This window comes from Mixophyes fleayi, chromosome 5 (assembly GCF_038048845.1).
Source record: "Mixophyes fleayi isolate aMixFle1 chromosome 5, aMixFle1.hap1, whole genome shotgun sequence".
Taxonomy (NCBI): Eukaryota; Metazoa; Chordata; class Amphibia; order Anura; family Limnodynastidae; genus Mixophyes; species Mixophyes fleayi.
Window position 1 is genome coordinate 275905750 of NC_134406.1, and position 14806 is coordinate 275920555.

The 14806-nt window shown below is 46.1% G+C and overlaps 1 protein-coding gene across 2 annotated transcripts in view; it reads left to right on the top strand.

The window, feature by feature from the left end:
* LOC142159363 (unconventional myosin-Ig-like) overlaps positions 1-14806 on the top strand; it is a 135152-nt gene that overhangs the window by 36179 nt on the left and 84167 nt on the right. For both annotated transcript variants that reach the window (XM_075214182.1, XM_075214181.1), the window contains exons 13-15: positions 72-142; positions 2684-2758; positions 7498-7630. In XM_075214182.1, coding sequence (XP_075070283.1) covers positions 72-142; positions 2684-2758; positions 7498-7630 — 279 coding nt within the window. The remainder of the gene's footprint in view (positions 1-71; positions 143-2683; positions 2759-7497; positions 7631-14806) is intronic.

Consider the following 14806-nt stretch of genomic DNA (forward strand, 5'->3'; position numbering starts at 1 on the left):
ATTATTGTACCAGAATGTTATTATGTCAGATCTCTGTGACCGTCACTGATTACAGATCTCCTGTTCTCCAGCTCTCTCCCACAGACAAATCCATTGCATTTGGCCGAGACTTCCGGATCAAACATTACGCCGGCGTAGTGACGTGAGCAGCCTCTTATATTCTATTCACACTAAGCACCAGGAAACAGAACGCTATGTGCCGCCAATATACTTATTAAACATGGCCTCCCCATCGTACCCCAAGCAGTGTTAACCCTTTCATGTACAGGGCAAAGTGGAAAACAAAGCGTTATCGCCGGCAATGGCCCGTTGATAAATCAGTCCCTAAGAGGGGAATGTAAAACACTTATTATTGTAGAATGGCCTGTAACAGCAGGGGGCGGGGTCACAATGACATGTGGACCGCATCCTAAGCCCCGCCCCCACCACTTAACTAAGTAGAGAGAATCCGGGAGGTTGCCCTACACTCCCGGGAGTCTCCCTGACATTCCGGAAGATTAGGCAGCTATGATATAGCGTCAGAGTTTTTACTAAAATCTCTGCTCATTTTCCCTTTCGTCCCATAGAGATGTGAGGGAAAATGAGGGGAGATTTCTGTACCGTATTACCCGGCAAGGTGCGCACCTCGCGGCTACTTGAACCTGCTCCAGAATTGTATTATTGAGACTATAATCAGAGATTTGTAATTGTTCAATGAACTTTACCTGTTTATAATCAGTGGCCAATCAGAGCCGCCGTTTCCCTCCCCTGATTATCGTGATTTGCACTGTCGCTGCCATCTCACGTTGTTACTTCTGCAATTGTTACCTGGGAATTGGCTAATCCTTAATGACAGCTCTGTTTGATTTTCCCTTTACTGGTTTTACTTTGTTCCTCAATCCTTCCACTCCGGCAATTAGACCCTTTCTCTGACACCAGATCGGTTATAGTGCAACCACGAGAGTTGCCATTTTTTTAACTTATTTGCCATAATCCCTGAATCTCCTGTCAGTCCTCCTGTCAGTCTTATTCAGGAACGATGACCCTCTCACAATACAATAGGTTAGAGGGGTGGCCAAGAGCCAATGGATATGTGTGACGTCATTGGTGGCAGGCTATGGAAACATTGGGGGGGTGACAAGGTCCAGAAAATAGGCTCCCAAAATAGGACACATCAGGCAGTGAGGTATCAGGTACAGACACAGGCGGTTATCTTAGAACCACGGCTGCACATACATCCCTGAGCTGGGCTCAATTCATCAAATCAAATTTGAGGTCACAATGTCTTTAAGATTTATATGTATTTACAATGATTTATCATTTTATATAATAATTAAGAATCAGAAATATTTTCATGTTGTTCTATACTCTGCTTAGTAACAGAATAGATTTCTCTAGGACTTAGAGGTCTGGGGGTGAAGTCTATAATGGGGCTAAGGAGGAGGGGGCTATGGAGGATGGAGCTATGGAGGATGGAGCTATGGAGGAGGGGGCTATGGAAGAGCGGGCTATGGAGGGTGGAGCTATGGAGGATGGAGCTATGGAGGAGGAGGCTATGGAGGAGAGGGCTATGATGGATGGAGCTATGGAGGAGGGGGCTGTGGAGGTGGGGGCTGTGGAGGAGAGAGTTATGGAGGACGGGGCTATGGAGGACGGAGCTATGGAGGACGGAGCTATGGAGGAGGGGGCTATGGAGGAGAGGGCAATGGAGGATGGAGCTATGGAGGATGGAGGAGGGGGCTATGGAAGACGGAGCTATGGAGGACGGAGCTATGGAGGACGGAGCTATGGAGGAGGGGGCTGTGGAGGAGAGAGTTATGGAGGACGGAGCTATGGAGGAGGGGGCTATGGAGGAGGGGGCTATGGAGGAGAGGGCAATGGAGGACGGGGCTATGGAGGAGGGGGCTATGGAGGACGGAGCTATGGGGGAGGGGGCTATGGAGGAGGGGGCTATGGAGGAGAGGGCAATGGAGGACGGGGCTATGGAGGACGGGGCTATGGAGGAGGGGGCTATGGAGGAGGGGGCTATGGAGGAGGTGGCTATGGAGGAGGGGGCTATGGAGGAGGTGGCTATGGAGGAGGTGGCTATGGAGGAGGGGGCTATGGAGGAGGGGGCTATGGAGGAGGGGGCTATGGAGGAGGTGGCTATGGAGGAGGGGGCTATGGAGGAGAGGGCTATGGAGGAGGTGGCTATGGAGGACGGGGCTATGGAGGAGGGGGCTATGGAGGATGGAGCTATGGAGGAGGGGGCTATAGAGGAGGGGGCTATGGAGGAGAGGGCAATGGAGGACGGGGCTATGGAGGACGGGGCTATGGAGGAGGGGGCTATGGAGGAGGGGGCTATGGAGGAGGGGGCTATGGAGGAGGTGGCTATGGAGGACGGGGCTATGGAGGAGGGGGCTTGAAGAGGTTCCAACCTTAAAAAAAGCATTTTGGAAAAAACAAAGAAAAAGAAGAACAGCTTAGATGTCCTGTTCAGTACTGTTTAGTCTGATTGTTCACAGACATTTTTTTTAAAACGTCTTTAAAAATAAATAAATAAAAAGTACTAATTCGCCACCATAGTGCTGTTATTGGGAAGGGATTTAATCATATGAATTCTTGTTGAAGCACCTAACATGTTTCGATACATAAAGTTTGTGATACTTTGTTTCTTCAAATAATATTCATGAAAAATGAGAATTAATTATTCTGCCCATTCCAGGTATTCAGTAGAAGGTTTTCTGGACAAAAACAAGGACACGTTGTTCCAGGATTTCAAGCGTTTGATGTATAACAGGTGAGAGGCCTAGGGATATTGGATAATATTCCCTATTGTGTCACGTGACTGCTTGTTTGTAATGGTCTTCACTCCGTTATAATATCCAGGCTTCTTCCTGTCGAGATGTTTTCTTCTCTCTCATTATTACTGCTCTCCATAGAAGTTGTCTTCTGAATCCTCTGAACTAAGATACTTACTCATTGTGACAGGATGGACCTCCTGTCCCACCCTGTCTGGTGTGTTGCTGGGGACCAGCTGGACTTGGCCTTGACACGTCCCCTTTTTTTTATCCCAAATGTACCTTCTAACCGAAGTAGGAGGGGCTTAAGCTGCTGCCACCATTGGACTCCTTAACGGCATCCAGAACCGTATCCTTCTGGGTAACTCTCGCTGTTAGTGTACCCCCTTGCTGGGCACCTGGGCTGGTGTCCCTGACCTCGTCCTATAGATCAGGGTTGCTGTGGATGTTCCCCCCTGACCTATCACACTGGCCAGAGCTGCAGGTAGTGGGCAGAGCGTTGGTACTGGATGCTGGGTCCAACCTGAGAGCAGCTGGATCATGGATTAGATTGGTCTAATCTGTAGGTCACAGGAATTACAGCAGGTAAGTAGGCCTCAAAGCAGGATCTTGAAGCAGTGATGTTTACTATCTCAAGTGTCCCAATAAGCACAGTTCACACTGGTTTATGGTACCAGTGATCAGAAGGTCAGATGGAACAATAATACTACATGGTCAAGCAGGGGCCTTTTTATACAGATCTAACACAGCTGGTAGCAGAGGGTGACACCGCCCCCTGATCCTAGATGGCTCCGCAAAGACTGATAAATCACATTCAATGATTTATCATCAGGATATAATCTCATCTTGCATCTAACACAGTTTAACTTTCACACCAACCTGATTTCCTCATATGTGCTGTCTATATTATTAGGAGGCTTCCTGTCTCTCTAACAATAAATATAAATATATTTATATAATAAGTTATTTATATGTGATCCAGCCACACTCATGTTATTAAATATAGTAATCTGACAGCCATCATCGTCACACTGGGTGTGATACATAATGTTCAACAGTTACATGATCAAAATGTATTTATATGGTCGACACTATAATATAGACAGGGCTGGAAAATCGACAATAATGACATAGAACGTAGACAGTATTATTAGGTCAACAATTTAAACATTTGGGCAACGGGGGTCCATTCCCTCTTAGAGATTAAAGAATACGGATTTAAAAATAATATATGTTCAAACCCCAGATATTTTTCTTTCGCAGCCAGGAGCTGGTACTTTAAAATGTTTCTATTTAAAACAGACTCTTCCATGTGGCGGGTTATATACAGAATGTGTTTCTGACCAATTATTCAGTTTTAAGCATCTAACGTCACAAATTACAGAGTGAATCAGCGCTGAGACATCGGTGTTACCCTGAGATTTATCTGTATGATCACTGAGATTGTAAAGACTCTATTTACCAGAACATTAACACCCCCTAAAGGGCCGCGGAACCCCAAAAGTAATAATTTCAGATATAATTCTAGGAGACAAAACACATTGTTGAGGGTTACCCTGATATTACTCTGCAGATCTGTTAAGAAGTGTATTATAATCTACAGACAACATCCTGATACAGGTCCGAGACTGCGGTATTTTCAGATGGAGCGACACAGTTTGCGCTGTGTATCAATCCACCAATCCACAAGGTGCATTTCTGCAATGCAAATCTCTATATAATTACGGTTCATAACTCTCAAACTGCATTTTACTTGATGCTTGTTTGTGTAAATTGAGTTTAAACGTTCTTGTAATGTAAAGTAATTATATAGCAGTTGTCAGATCATGATGTCTGATTGCATATAAAGCACTAAACAAGGATTAATCCCGGAGACCCCGAAAATTCTCAAACTCTTCTAACACCTGCAGCGTTTATATTAAATTGTAACTGATGTATAAGATTTTTCTACTAGACTTCTAAAGCTTCAGATCTGCAGTAAGCGTCTGTGCACATTATACATACACACAACGGAGGTCATTTATCAGAGGGCTACAATGCACAGATTGGTGGGCAGGGCCATCTTTTCCATTGGGCACGATGGGCAGGTGCCCGGGGGCCCCATGGGCAAGGGGGCCACATAGGCAAGGCTCTTAATAAGAATAAATAACCCTGCAAAAAAAAATCCTGCAAAAGAAAAACTTCAAGGGTCACTGAGCGAGTACATTTAAAAAAAGCAGTGCATCGGGGCCCCATATATATATATCTATATATATATAATATATATATATAGATATATAGGGGCCCCGATGCACTGCTTTGCCCGGGGGCCCGTAATGTTGTTAAGATGGCCCTGTTGGTGGGCCCGCATCTTCTGGTTAGAGGGGCTGAGCGGATTGGGGCGCTCTTGCTGAATGCAGGGTTAGCACCTCGTTTTGTGCCCACATGATGTAGGGGATGTTCCCTGGACCCCCGTGGAGGTGGTGGAGACTGGACCTCTCCTTATTAAATAGACGCCTTTTATACGGGAAAGTACATTTCTAGGCTAAACATTGACATATGTGATAGTGATAAATGTGATACATCTCTGACGTCCCCTCACTCTAAGGATTTAACGTAGAACTGAGACAACATCGAGCAGTATTTAAAGTGGAGTAAAAAATTAAAGTAGTAATTAATGCAGCGGTGACGTTAAAGTTATAGGAAGGTGGACTTTGAAGTGACATTTTTTACTTTTTTCGCCATATCAAACCAGTGGGGTCAGAACATCTCCAATAACCTCATAATAGCAATAAAGTAATAATAAAAGTAGTGTTGTGGAATTGGTTAATATTTTTGAGCTTGTAGTAAAAGCATCAATACAGAACTGTTCTTATCTCACTGGATATTATTATCGCTGTAATTCTATTTTTATTCTTGGGAAAGAAAACGTCTATATAATGGTAACTGCATGAAGTTTATGAGCCTGATTTGGATTAATGACACCAGGTGATTATAACGCTGTGAGACGCCGGAGCATTGCATGCTGGGATCTGGGGACATCGTCTCTCTGTCTAATTTGGATGATTCTGCCCATCCGAGGATCATACTGGAATTAGGATATGCGGCAATTTGTGGCACAGGGCCGAAGAACCGTGAGCTGCCAAAGTGACATTAAATGGGAGTCCGCAGCAGTGACAATTATACTGATTAACATAACATGAGATCCAGTGACCGGGAACTGTGTTATAATAGTGATATAATGAACCTGGAAGATGTGGCGGCTCCCTCTAGTGGCAAATGCATATATTTTATATATAATAGCCCTCACTTATCCAGAAACACAAAACAAACATATGCGCGGATATCCGCACGTCTGTATTCACAAGGAGCGGATGTGAAGATATGTCTGCTGATGAATAGGCTGTAGTAAATGTTCGATCAAAGATTAATTGGACATTGCTGCGTTCTCTGGCGTATGGTTAGTTACTATGTATGGGCAGAGCGATTATATGCAAAATAGGGCGCATAGCGGCATTTACGCTCCTTAATGAATCAGGCCCTGTGCCCGTATCACTGGGGCACTTTCATTGATGTCAGAGACATTTACTGGACTCTGCTCAGTGTTATTTATAACACAATCTCCATTGTTACAATAATCTGCGATGCAGCAAATGGTGGAAAAGAAGAAATATATGTTCAGGATACTAGAACTTTGTGACCGTTGCATTAAAAAGTTTACTTTTAATATGAGAGATTAAGCTTTAAAGACAATGTATGTTTTCAAAAAACCTTTAAAATGTAAGATTTATAACGATTTATTTTCTTTATTTTTAAGACCATTTTTCACTTAATAAAAAAATATTGTGTTCAGTAAAACTCTAACCCAAGAGTCCATCAATGCGCCATAGTGCAAAAGGCGATTTTAGAGTGTTTGGGGCACCCCGCTGCCCCGCAGCTGCTTTTACCAGGATGGCAGAAATTTGGGCACACAAATAGAGTGAAGGAAATTCTGAGCTGCAATATAGTCTTATATTCTGGTGATCTGTTCTGCTCCTGCAAGAAGAAACATTTACATGCACCCCGGGTTGTCACACGCTGGATGCATTTATTAAACCCCCCAAAAAATTCTCAATATTTTCTTTAAAAATGTAAAAGTATAATGGCCGATTTTACAGATGTCCTCTAAACATGCACTTTTTGGAAATATTTCTAAATTATATTGAGTAAAAGATTTCTCCAATGACACCACAGCCCCCCCCCCCTGCCCATCCATGTACCTGGCTTTTCTTTAGAGAAAAAAAATTAATTTGCATTATGGCTTTATCCAACCCCTCCTACATTGTTACCGATTGCTATATAGTTGGAAATGTTCTTCTCGTTAAACTCTCCGCTGATCCACGTGGGCAACCAACTAAAGATTCTTCTGATCAGCCGGTTCCATTATTATTAAACCCCTTCTCTCGGACAATGTACCATCCTCCCTGCCTCCATCACACGGAGGTTGGGGCCAGTGAGGACGCTCAGTATATCTGTATCATGTGTTCCTGCAGCAGGGCCCTTGATCAGAAGATATGTGGCCCTGGGGGCCCCTCAGTCTACCTGCTATTGATGTATTTGTCAGCTACTGAAGATATAGTCAATGTGTCACATAGGGGGCAGAGTGGTTATATACGGGTTGGCACCTCTATATTATAACAATGCCCCTTGTTGTGCGGGCAGGGGTGATGTACGGTGACCAGACCACATGATCTGACCGTGTCATCTCTCTTGTTTGCAGTGAGGACGCCGTTCTCAGGACGATGTGGCCGGACGGACAGACCAGTATTAGTGAGGTGACCAAGAGACCGCTTACCGCCGCTACGCTGTTCAAAAACTCCATTGTTTTATTGGTGGAGAACTTGGCCTGTAAGGTGAGTGACATGGGGGCGTCCGGGGGTGTCAGTGTGACATTACCAGGGGGTCACTGGGACACCCCAAAGCTTAATATCCTTTGTTGCATATTATTACACAGTCTCATACGTAGGGATCCCGTCATCCTGACAGATAACATCAGGATACTGAAGTTTGCTCAGGGTATAATATTCACCCCGTACTTCCTTTTAGGTCTCAATTAAGACAGGATCCTACTCACAGCTGTCAGGGGTCATCGGGGGTTAATTAGTGGGAAAATAATCATTGTGAGTAAACTATTTTGGGTGGAAAAAGGGGACTTTCCAGGACACATGGAATCCCCACTTCTACCCAGACAATCAGCAGTACAATCATTGGAATATACACCAAGCCCCTCGCTTAACATTAACTCATCAATATTATCCTGCGACTGCTGTCCTGGAATCTGATCGGGCCCTATTACTGCTCGGGGGCCCCCTCGAACAATATACAATTCTAATCCACCATTAAGTAAAGACAAGGATCCTGGTGACCTCTCCCCATCCACCATATGTATCATACAGTCTCTGTAGGTAGGTACTAGTCTGGTTAGTAGTCACAGCCTCCATCACTTATTATATATTCAGATACATCCAAAAACATAAACCATACAGGTTATTTCCATTGTTAACTCTGCAAATATATAGTCAGGCGAAGACATTGGACATTATGGGCCTCACCTCAAATAGGACGCATTTTACACTTTACATTTAAACTGCGTCCTGTACTTTATTTAGTATTCTAAGCCACGGTTATCTTAATATACGAATAGTGCGCAAAATGTGTATTATCATCACAAATATATATAAATATAATTAGTCACCTTTTGTGTATAGTTTCTCTGTGACTTTGGCAACAAAAAAACAAAGGAAAACACTTTTTATAATGCTGTAGATAGCAAAAGCAACAATGCCACCATACGTGGAAGGAGTATGCACAACAATCATTAATGCCTGAATAGTATTTATCCATATACTTAGGTATATACTTAGGCAGCAACGTTTTCTTTTCATCCTGGTAAGTTAATAACTCTCTGTCAGGTGTTCCGCACATCGGCCATTTATATCGCGCCCCCGGTGGTAATTGTAACGTTTGTACCTGTGATCCAGACATAGAAGGTAATTCTGGATATTAGATACAACAGAGATTGGTTTTCTCCCACACATGGACTGCCGCTGGCCACGTAATGGCGTCGCCCGTCGCTCGGAGAAGCTATTTTTACGTGCTGAATGGAACATGTGTGGGAGGGGATGTGGATTATTTTTAGGGATAAGAGGGGGAGCATCCTCTAGACACCTCGTTATTTCAGAGCTGTGAATTCCTCTGAAGAGGTTTATCAACCAGATATAATAACAATTATCCAACTATTAAGGAACAATGGAAACCAACTATTGAGATTAATATATAACAAAGGTTGTTTATTACTGAGCTGAATAAGATACATGAAATAACTTCATATAGTTAAACTTTGTTTATTCTTATCTAACTCTGTCCTCTATTCTCTCTCACTCCAAGTTTCCATATTAGGGGGAGGGACTTATCTAACACAACAGGCAGAGTGTGACTGACAGCTTTCCAGTCTTGATTTGCAGGAATGTACTTAGCGATTTCATTGATTCATACACAGGGGAGGGGTCAGTGATGTCACAGCAGCTCAAATAAAGTCAGTATCATCTTTATTATGAGTATGAGATCCCATGTGGACACTGTCCTAAGGATGTGGGAGGAGCTTCAGCTGTCTAGGGGGGGGGGAATTATTTACTTTACTTTATAACAGAACTGTAGAGGAATATCATGGTGACACTGAACTCTGTATTGTCACCATTCTTCTAATTTCAGTTCGGGTGTTTAGTGGTTTGGTCCTGAACCAGTGAAATCAAACCAGTAGGTTTGTTCCAATTAGTGAAGCGTTACATTTGCGGAGTGTGAATCAGGACCGTCCCGCCAGCGTGCCAGCTAGGACGCTGTGCGGGGAGCTGGTGCCGCACGCAGCAGACCAGCACAAGGGTTGGGACAGACACACATCTCAGAGGTAATAGTCAGACCTCTGGTGATGCAACCAAGGACCAGCCGTTATGTGGCCATAACTCCGTCCTGGTTCCAGAGATTGGCATTTTTGGAGGTATGGCGCTGTTTGAGTGTGAACCGCGGGTAGACAAGGGTGCTGCGTATACAGCGCTGTCTATACCTCCCCTCCACCCCGTTGTCGAAAAGGATCTGGTGGGGAGGGTGGCTGTACTGAGCTGTGGGGTTTCCCCAGGATGGTTGAGAGAAGGGTGAGATTGATTAATATGTACTATTTGGTTTTGTTGCTGGTCTTCCCCATATCAGACTTTTACCCCTACAATCTATTATGCATGCAGCGGCTAGATTGATTTTCCTTGAAAATTGATCTTCCTCTGCTGAGCCACTCTGTCAGTCTCTACATTGGTTGTCTGTTTATTACTGAATTCAATATACTGTTCTTCTACTAACCTACAAGGCCTTCAACGAAATTGCATCAACATACATCTCCTCACTTGTCTCAAAATATCTCCTGACTTGACACCTCCGTTCTGCACAAGATCTACGTCTCTCCTCCACTCTCATCACATTTTCCTATTCCCGGTTACAGGACTTTTTTCGGGCTGCACCCACTTTGTGGAATTTCCTCTAGTCTTCAAACCTTCAAGTGTTCTCTGAAAACCCACCTCTTCAGACAGGGTTATAGTATTCCTCAACCAGCATCTTAATCTCCCTTTTACCACCCTCTACACAGCTAACACAAGACAACAACCCTCTGACTAACATTGCTGTGTGACTGATCACACAGCCCACTCAATACTTTTTACCTAGTTGGACCAATGTGCACTATGATGTAGCACTTACCCTCATGTATCCGACTCCCATTGTCCTATAGATTGTAAGCTGTGAGCAGGGCCCTCTTACCTCTCTGTCTGTATGTATTACCCAGTATTGTATTATTACTGTGTTTGTTCCCAATTGTAAAGCGCTACAGAATCTGCTGGCGATATATAAATAAATGTTGTTGATGATGATATTTGGCTGGTATTGTCTTTTAAGTTCCAGACCAGAATCATACAGTCAGCTATCCTGATATATTCACCCTGTCACTGGGGCTCTTGTCTTCCAGGCCAGCTTCTTAGAGCGCAGACTAGCCATTATTTCACATCCTCTGTAATAACGGTTACACGGCTCAGATATACCCTCTGCTCCAGTCCTTGCAGTTCCACGTAGCAGGATTGTCTCATTGTCTTCACACTGTGCTATTCTCAGTCCGCACCTCCCAAACCTTTCACCAGCGAGGCAGCCTGCAGCGGAATCAAAACAGATCCTTTCTCCCGAATGTAATAGTTCCCCCGCCATTGTCTGTCCTTTGTATTAATCTTAATAACGTCTTAATTCCTAGCGGGGCCTTTCTAGGTTATTGCGCTTTGACTAAATGATTATTTCTGTCTCTTTTCTTCTCTGTGTTATTTCAGTCAGTTTATAGGCAACTCACATCTGGTCAGCGCAGAGTAGAGGGTGGAGGGGGCTCATTCTCAGGCTGGTTATAGAGTCACATCTGGTCAGCGCAGAGTAGAGGGTGGAGGGGGCTCATTCTCAGGCTGGTTATAGAGTCACATCTGGTCAGCACAGAGTAGAGGGTGGAGGGGGCTCATTCTCAGGCTGGTTATAGAGTCACATCTGGTCAGCGCAGAGTAGAGGGTGGAGGGGGCTCATTCTCAGGCTGGTTATAGAGTCACATCTGGTCAGCACAGAGTAGAGGGTGGAGGGGGCTCATTCTCAGGCTGGTTATAGTCACATCTGGTCAGCGCAGAGTAGAGGGTGGAGGGGGCTCATTCTCAGGCTGGTTATAGAGTCACATCTGGTCAGCGCAGAGTAGAGGGGGCTCATTCTCAGGCTGGTTATAGTCACATCTAGTCAGCGCAGAGTAGAGGGTGGAGGGGGCTCATTCTCAGGCCGATTATAGAGTCACATCTGGTCAGCGCAGAGTAGAGGGTGGAGGGGGCTCATTCTCAGGCTGGTTATAGAGTCACATCTGGTCAGCACAGAGTAGAGGGTGGAGGGGGCTCATTCTCAGGCTGGTTATAGAGTCACATCTGGTCAGTGCAGAGTAGAGGGTGGAGGGGGCTCATTCTCAGGCCGGTTATAGAGTCACATCTGGTCAGCGCAGAGTAGAAGGTGGAGGGGGCTCATTCTCAGGCTGGTTATAGAGTCACATCTGGTCAGCGCAGAGTAGAAGGTGGAGGGGGCTCATTCTCAGGCTGGTTATAGAGTCACATCTGGTCAGTGCAGAGTAGAGGGTGGAGGGGGCTCATTCTCAGGCTGGTTATAGAGTCACATCTGGTCAGCGCAGAGTAGAGGGGGCTCATTCTCAGGCTGGTTATAGAGTCACATCTGGTCAGCGCAGAGTAGAGGGTGGAGGGGGCTCATTCTCAGGCTGGTTATAGAGTCACATCTGGTCAGTGCAGAGTAGAGGGTGGAGGGGGCTCATTCTCAGGCTGGTTATAGAGTCACATCTGGTCAGCACAGAGTAGAGGGTGGAGGGGGCTCATTCTCAGGCTGGTTATAGAGTCACATCTGGTCAGTGCAGAGTAGAGGGTGGAGGGGGCTCATTCTCAGGCTGGTTATAGAGTCACATCTGGTCAGCGCAGAGTAGAGGGTGGAGGGGGCTCATTCTCAGGCTGGTTATAGAGTCACATCTGGTCAGCACAGAGTAGAGGGGGCTCATTCCCAGGCTGGTTATAGTCACATCTGGTCAGCGCAGAGTAGAGGATGGAGGGGGCTCATTCTCAGGCTGGTTATAGTCACATCTGGTCAGCACAGAGTGGAGGGTGGAGGGGGCTCATTCCCAGGCTGGTTATAGAGTCACATCTGGTCAGCGCAGAGTAGAGGATGGAGGGGGCTCATTCTCAGGCTGGTTATAGAGTCACATCTGGTCAGCACAGAGTAGAGGGTGGAGGGGGCTCATTCCCAGGCTGGTTATAGAGTCACATCTGGTCAGCGCAGAGTAGAAGGTGGAGGGGGCTCATTCTCAGGCCGGTTATAGAGTCACATCTGGTCAGCGCAGAGTAGAGGGTGGAGGGGGCTCATTCTCAGGCCGGTTATAGAGTCACATCTGGTCAGCGCAGAGTAGAGGGTGGAGGGGGCTCATTCTCAGGCTGGTTATAGAGTCACATCTGGTCAGCGCAGAGTAGAGGGTGGAGGGGGCTCATTCTCAGGCTGGTTATAGAGTCACATCTGGTCAGCACAGAGTAGAGGGTGGAGGGGGCTCATTCTCAGGCTGGTTATAGAGTCACATCTGGTCAGCACAGAGTAGAGGGGGCTCATTCCCAGGCTGGTTATAGTCACATCTGGTCAGCGCAGAGTAGAGGATGGAGGGGGCTCATTCTCAGGCTGGTTATAGAGTCACATCTGGTCAGCACAGAGTAGAGGGTGGAGGGGGCTCATTCCCAGGCTGGTTATAGAGTCACATCTGGTCAGCGCAGAGTAGAGGGTGGAGGGGGCTCATTCTCAGGCCGGTTATAGAGTCACATCTGGTCAGCGCAGAGTAGAGGGTGGAGGGGGCTCATTCTCAGGCCGGTTATAGAGTCACATCTGGTCAGCGCAGAGTAGAGGGTGGAGGGGGCTCATTCTCAGGCTGGTTATAGAGTCACATCTGGTCAGCGCAGAGTAGAAGGTGGAGGGGGCTCATTCTCAGGCTGGTTATAGAGTCACATCTGGTCAGCGCAGAGTAGAAGGTGGAGGGGGCTCATTCTCAGGCTGGTTATAGAGTCACATCTGGTCAGCGCAGAGTAGAGGGTGGAGGGGGCTCATTCTCAGGCTGGTTATAGAGTCACATCTGGTCAGCGCAGAGTAGAAGGTGGAGGGGGCTCATTCTCAGGCTGGTTATAGAGTCACATCTGGTCAGCGCAGAGTAGAAGGTGGAGGGGGCTCATTCTCAGGCTGGTTATAGTCACATCTGGTCAGCGCAGAGTAGAGGGTGGAGGGGGCTCATTCTCAGGCTGGTTATAGAGTCACATCTGGTCAGCGCAGAGTAGAGGGTGGAGGGGGCTCATTCTCAGGCTGGTTATAGTCACATCTGGTCAGCGCAGAGTAGAGGGTGGAGGGGGCTCATTCTCAGGCTGGTTATAGTCACATCTGGTCAGCGCAGAGTAGAAGGTGGAGGGGGCTCATTCTCAGGCTGGTTATAGTCACACTTACACATTGAGAAAGAGAGAAGTGGGGCTGGCTCAGTAGTTAAGAGCACAATTCAAATATGGTAAATTCCTTCTTTCAGAGGAATCATTTTGATAATTAGAGCGCACTGATTACTCTGATGGGATTAGATAAGCGCACGCAGCAATCTTACCATGGGGTCAGAGAGCCGAGCAACAGGATAACCGCCCAGTTTGACCATAAACGTTGATGGCGAAACTGGGCAAGACGTGGGTATTTAACGCATGGATCACAGTCAGCGTCGCTGAAGCTCATTAGCGATCGCACGTAAAGAACGATGGTGATGCGACAGCATTTTATGACATGTCCAATAATGATCTATACAATTTTGATCGTTATCGGGCATCACAGATATGGGGCCAGGTACATAGAGATATGGCCTGATGCCACCTGAGATATGGTAGTGTGTAGTCATCACTAAACCTGACCTCGAAGTTCCCTGATTTAAACTTGGGGTCTTCTAATATCCTTATACACTATAGCACAGTATGTATTATACTCTATAAATACCAGATCCTTTACAGGAGAGAACACTATGTATATATGAGGGGGGCTGTGAGATATTGGTTGTGGGAGGTGAACAGCCCATAGTTAGGTGACAGATCTGCCCCCGTTGAGCAGCGAGTTGTTTACACTGTTAATACTCTGTCTCCCGGCAGCTGAACCTCTCACTATCCTGAGGGACAAAGCGAAGTGATTTGTCAGCTGAGGAGAGAGATTTGCACAATACTGAGCCCTCTGCAGTTTATTTCAGGTGAGAGTTGATCTCACCACCTCATTACCCCATTTCTCACCTCGCTGCTCCTGTAATCTACACACTGACCCCCCAAGCAGCCTGGAGTCTGGTACAATTCTGCTTTCATAACACCAAATCTGGGAGACGGTTATCTGTGTACAAAGCACCAGTCCTCACCTGGATCCATAGATAACATATA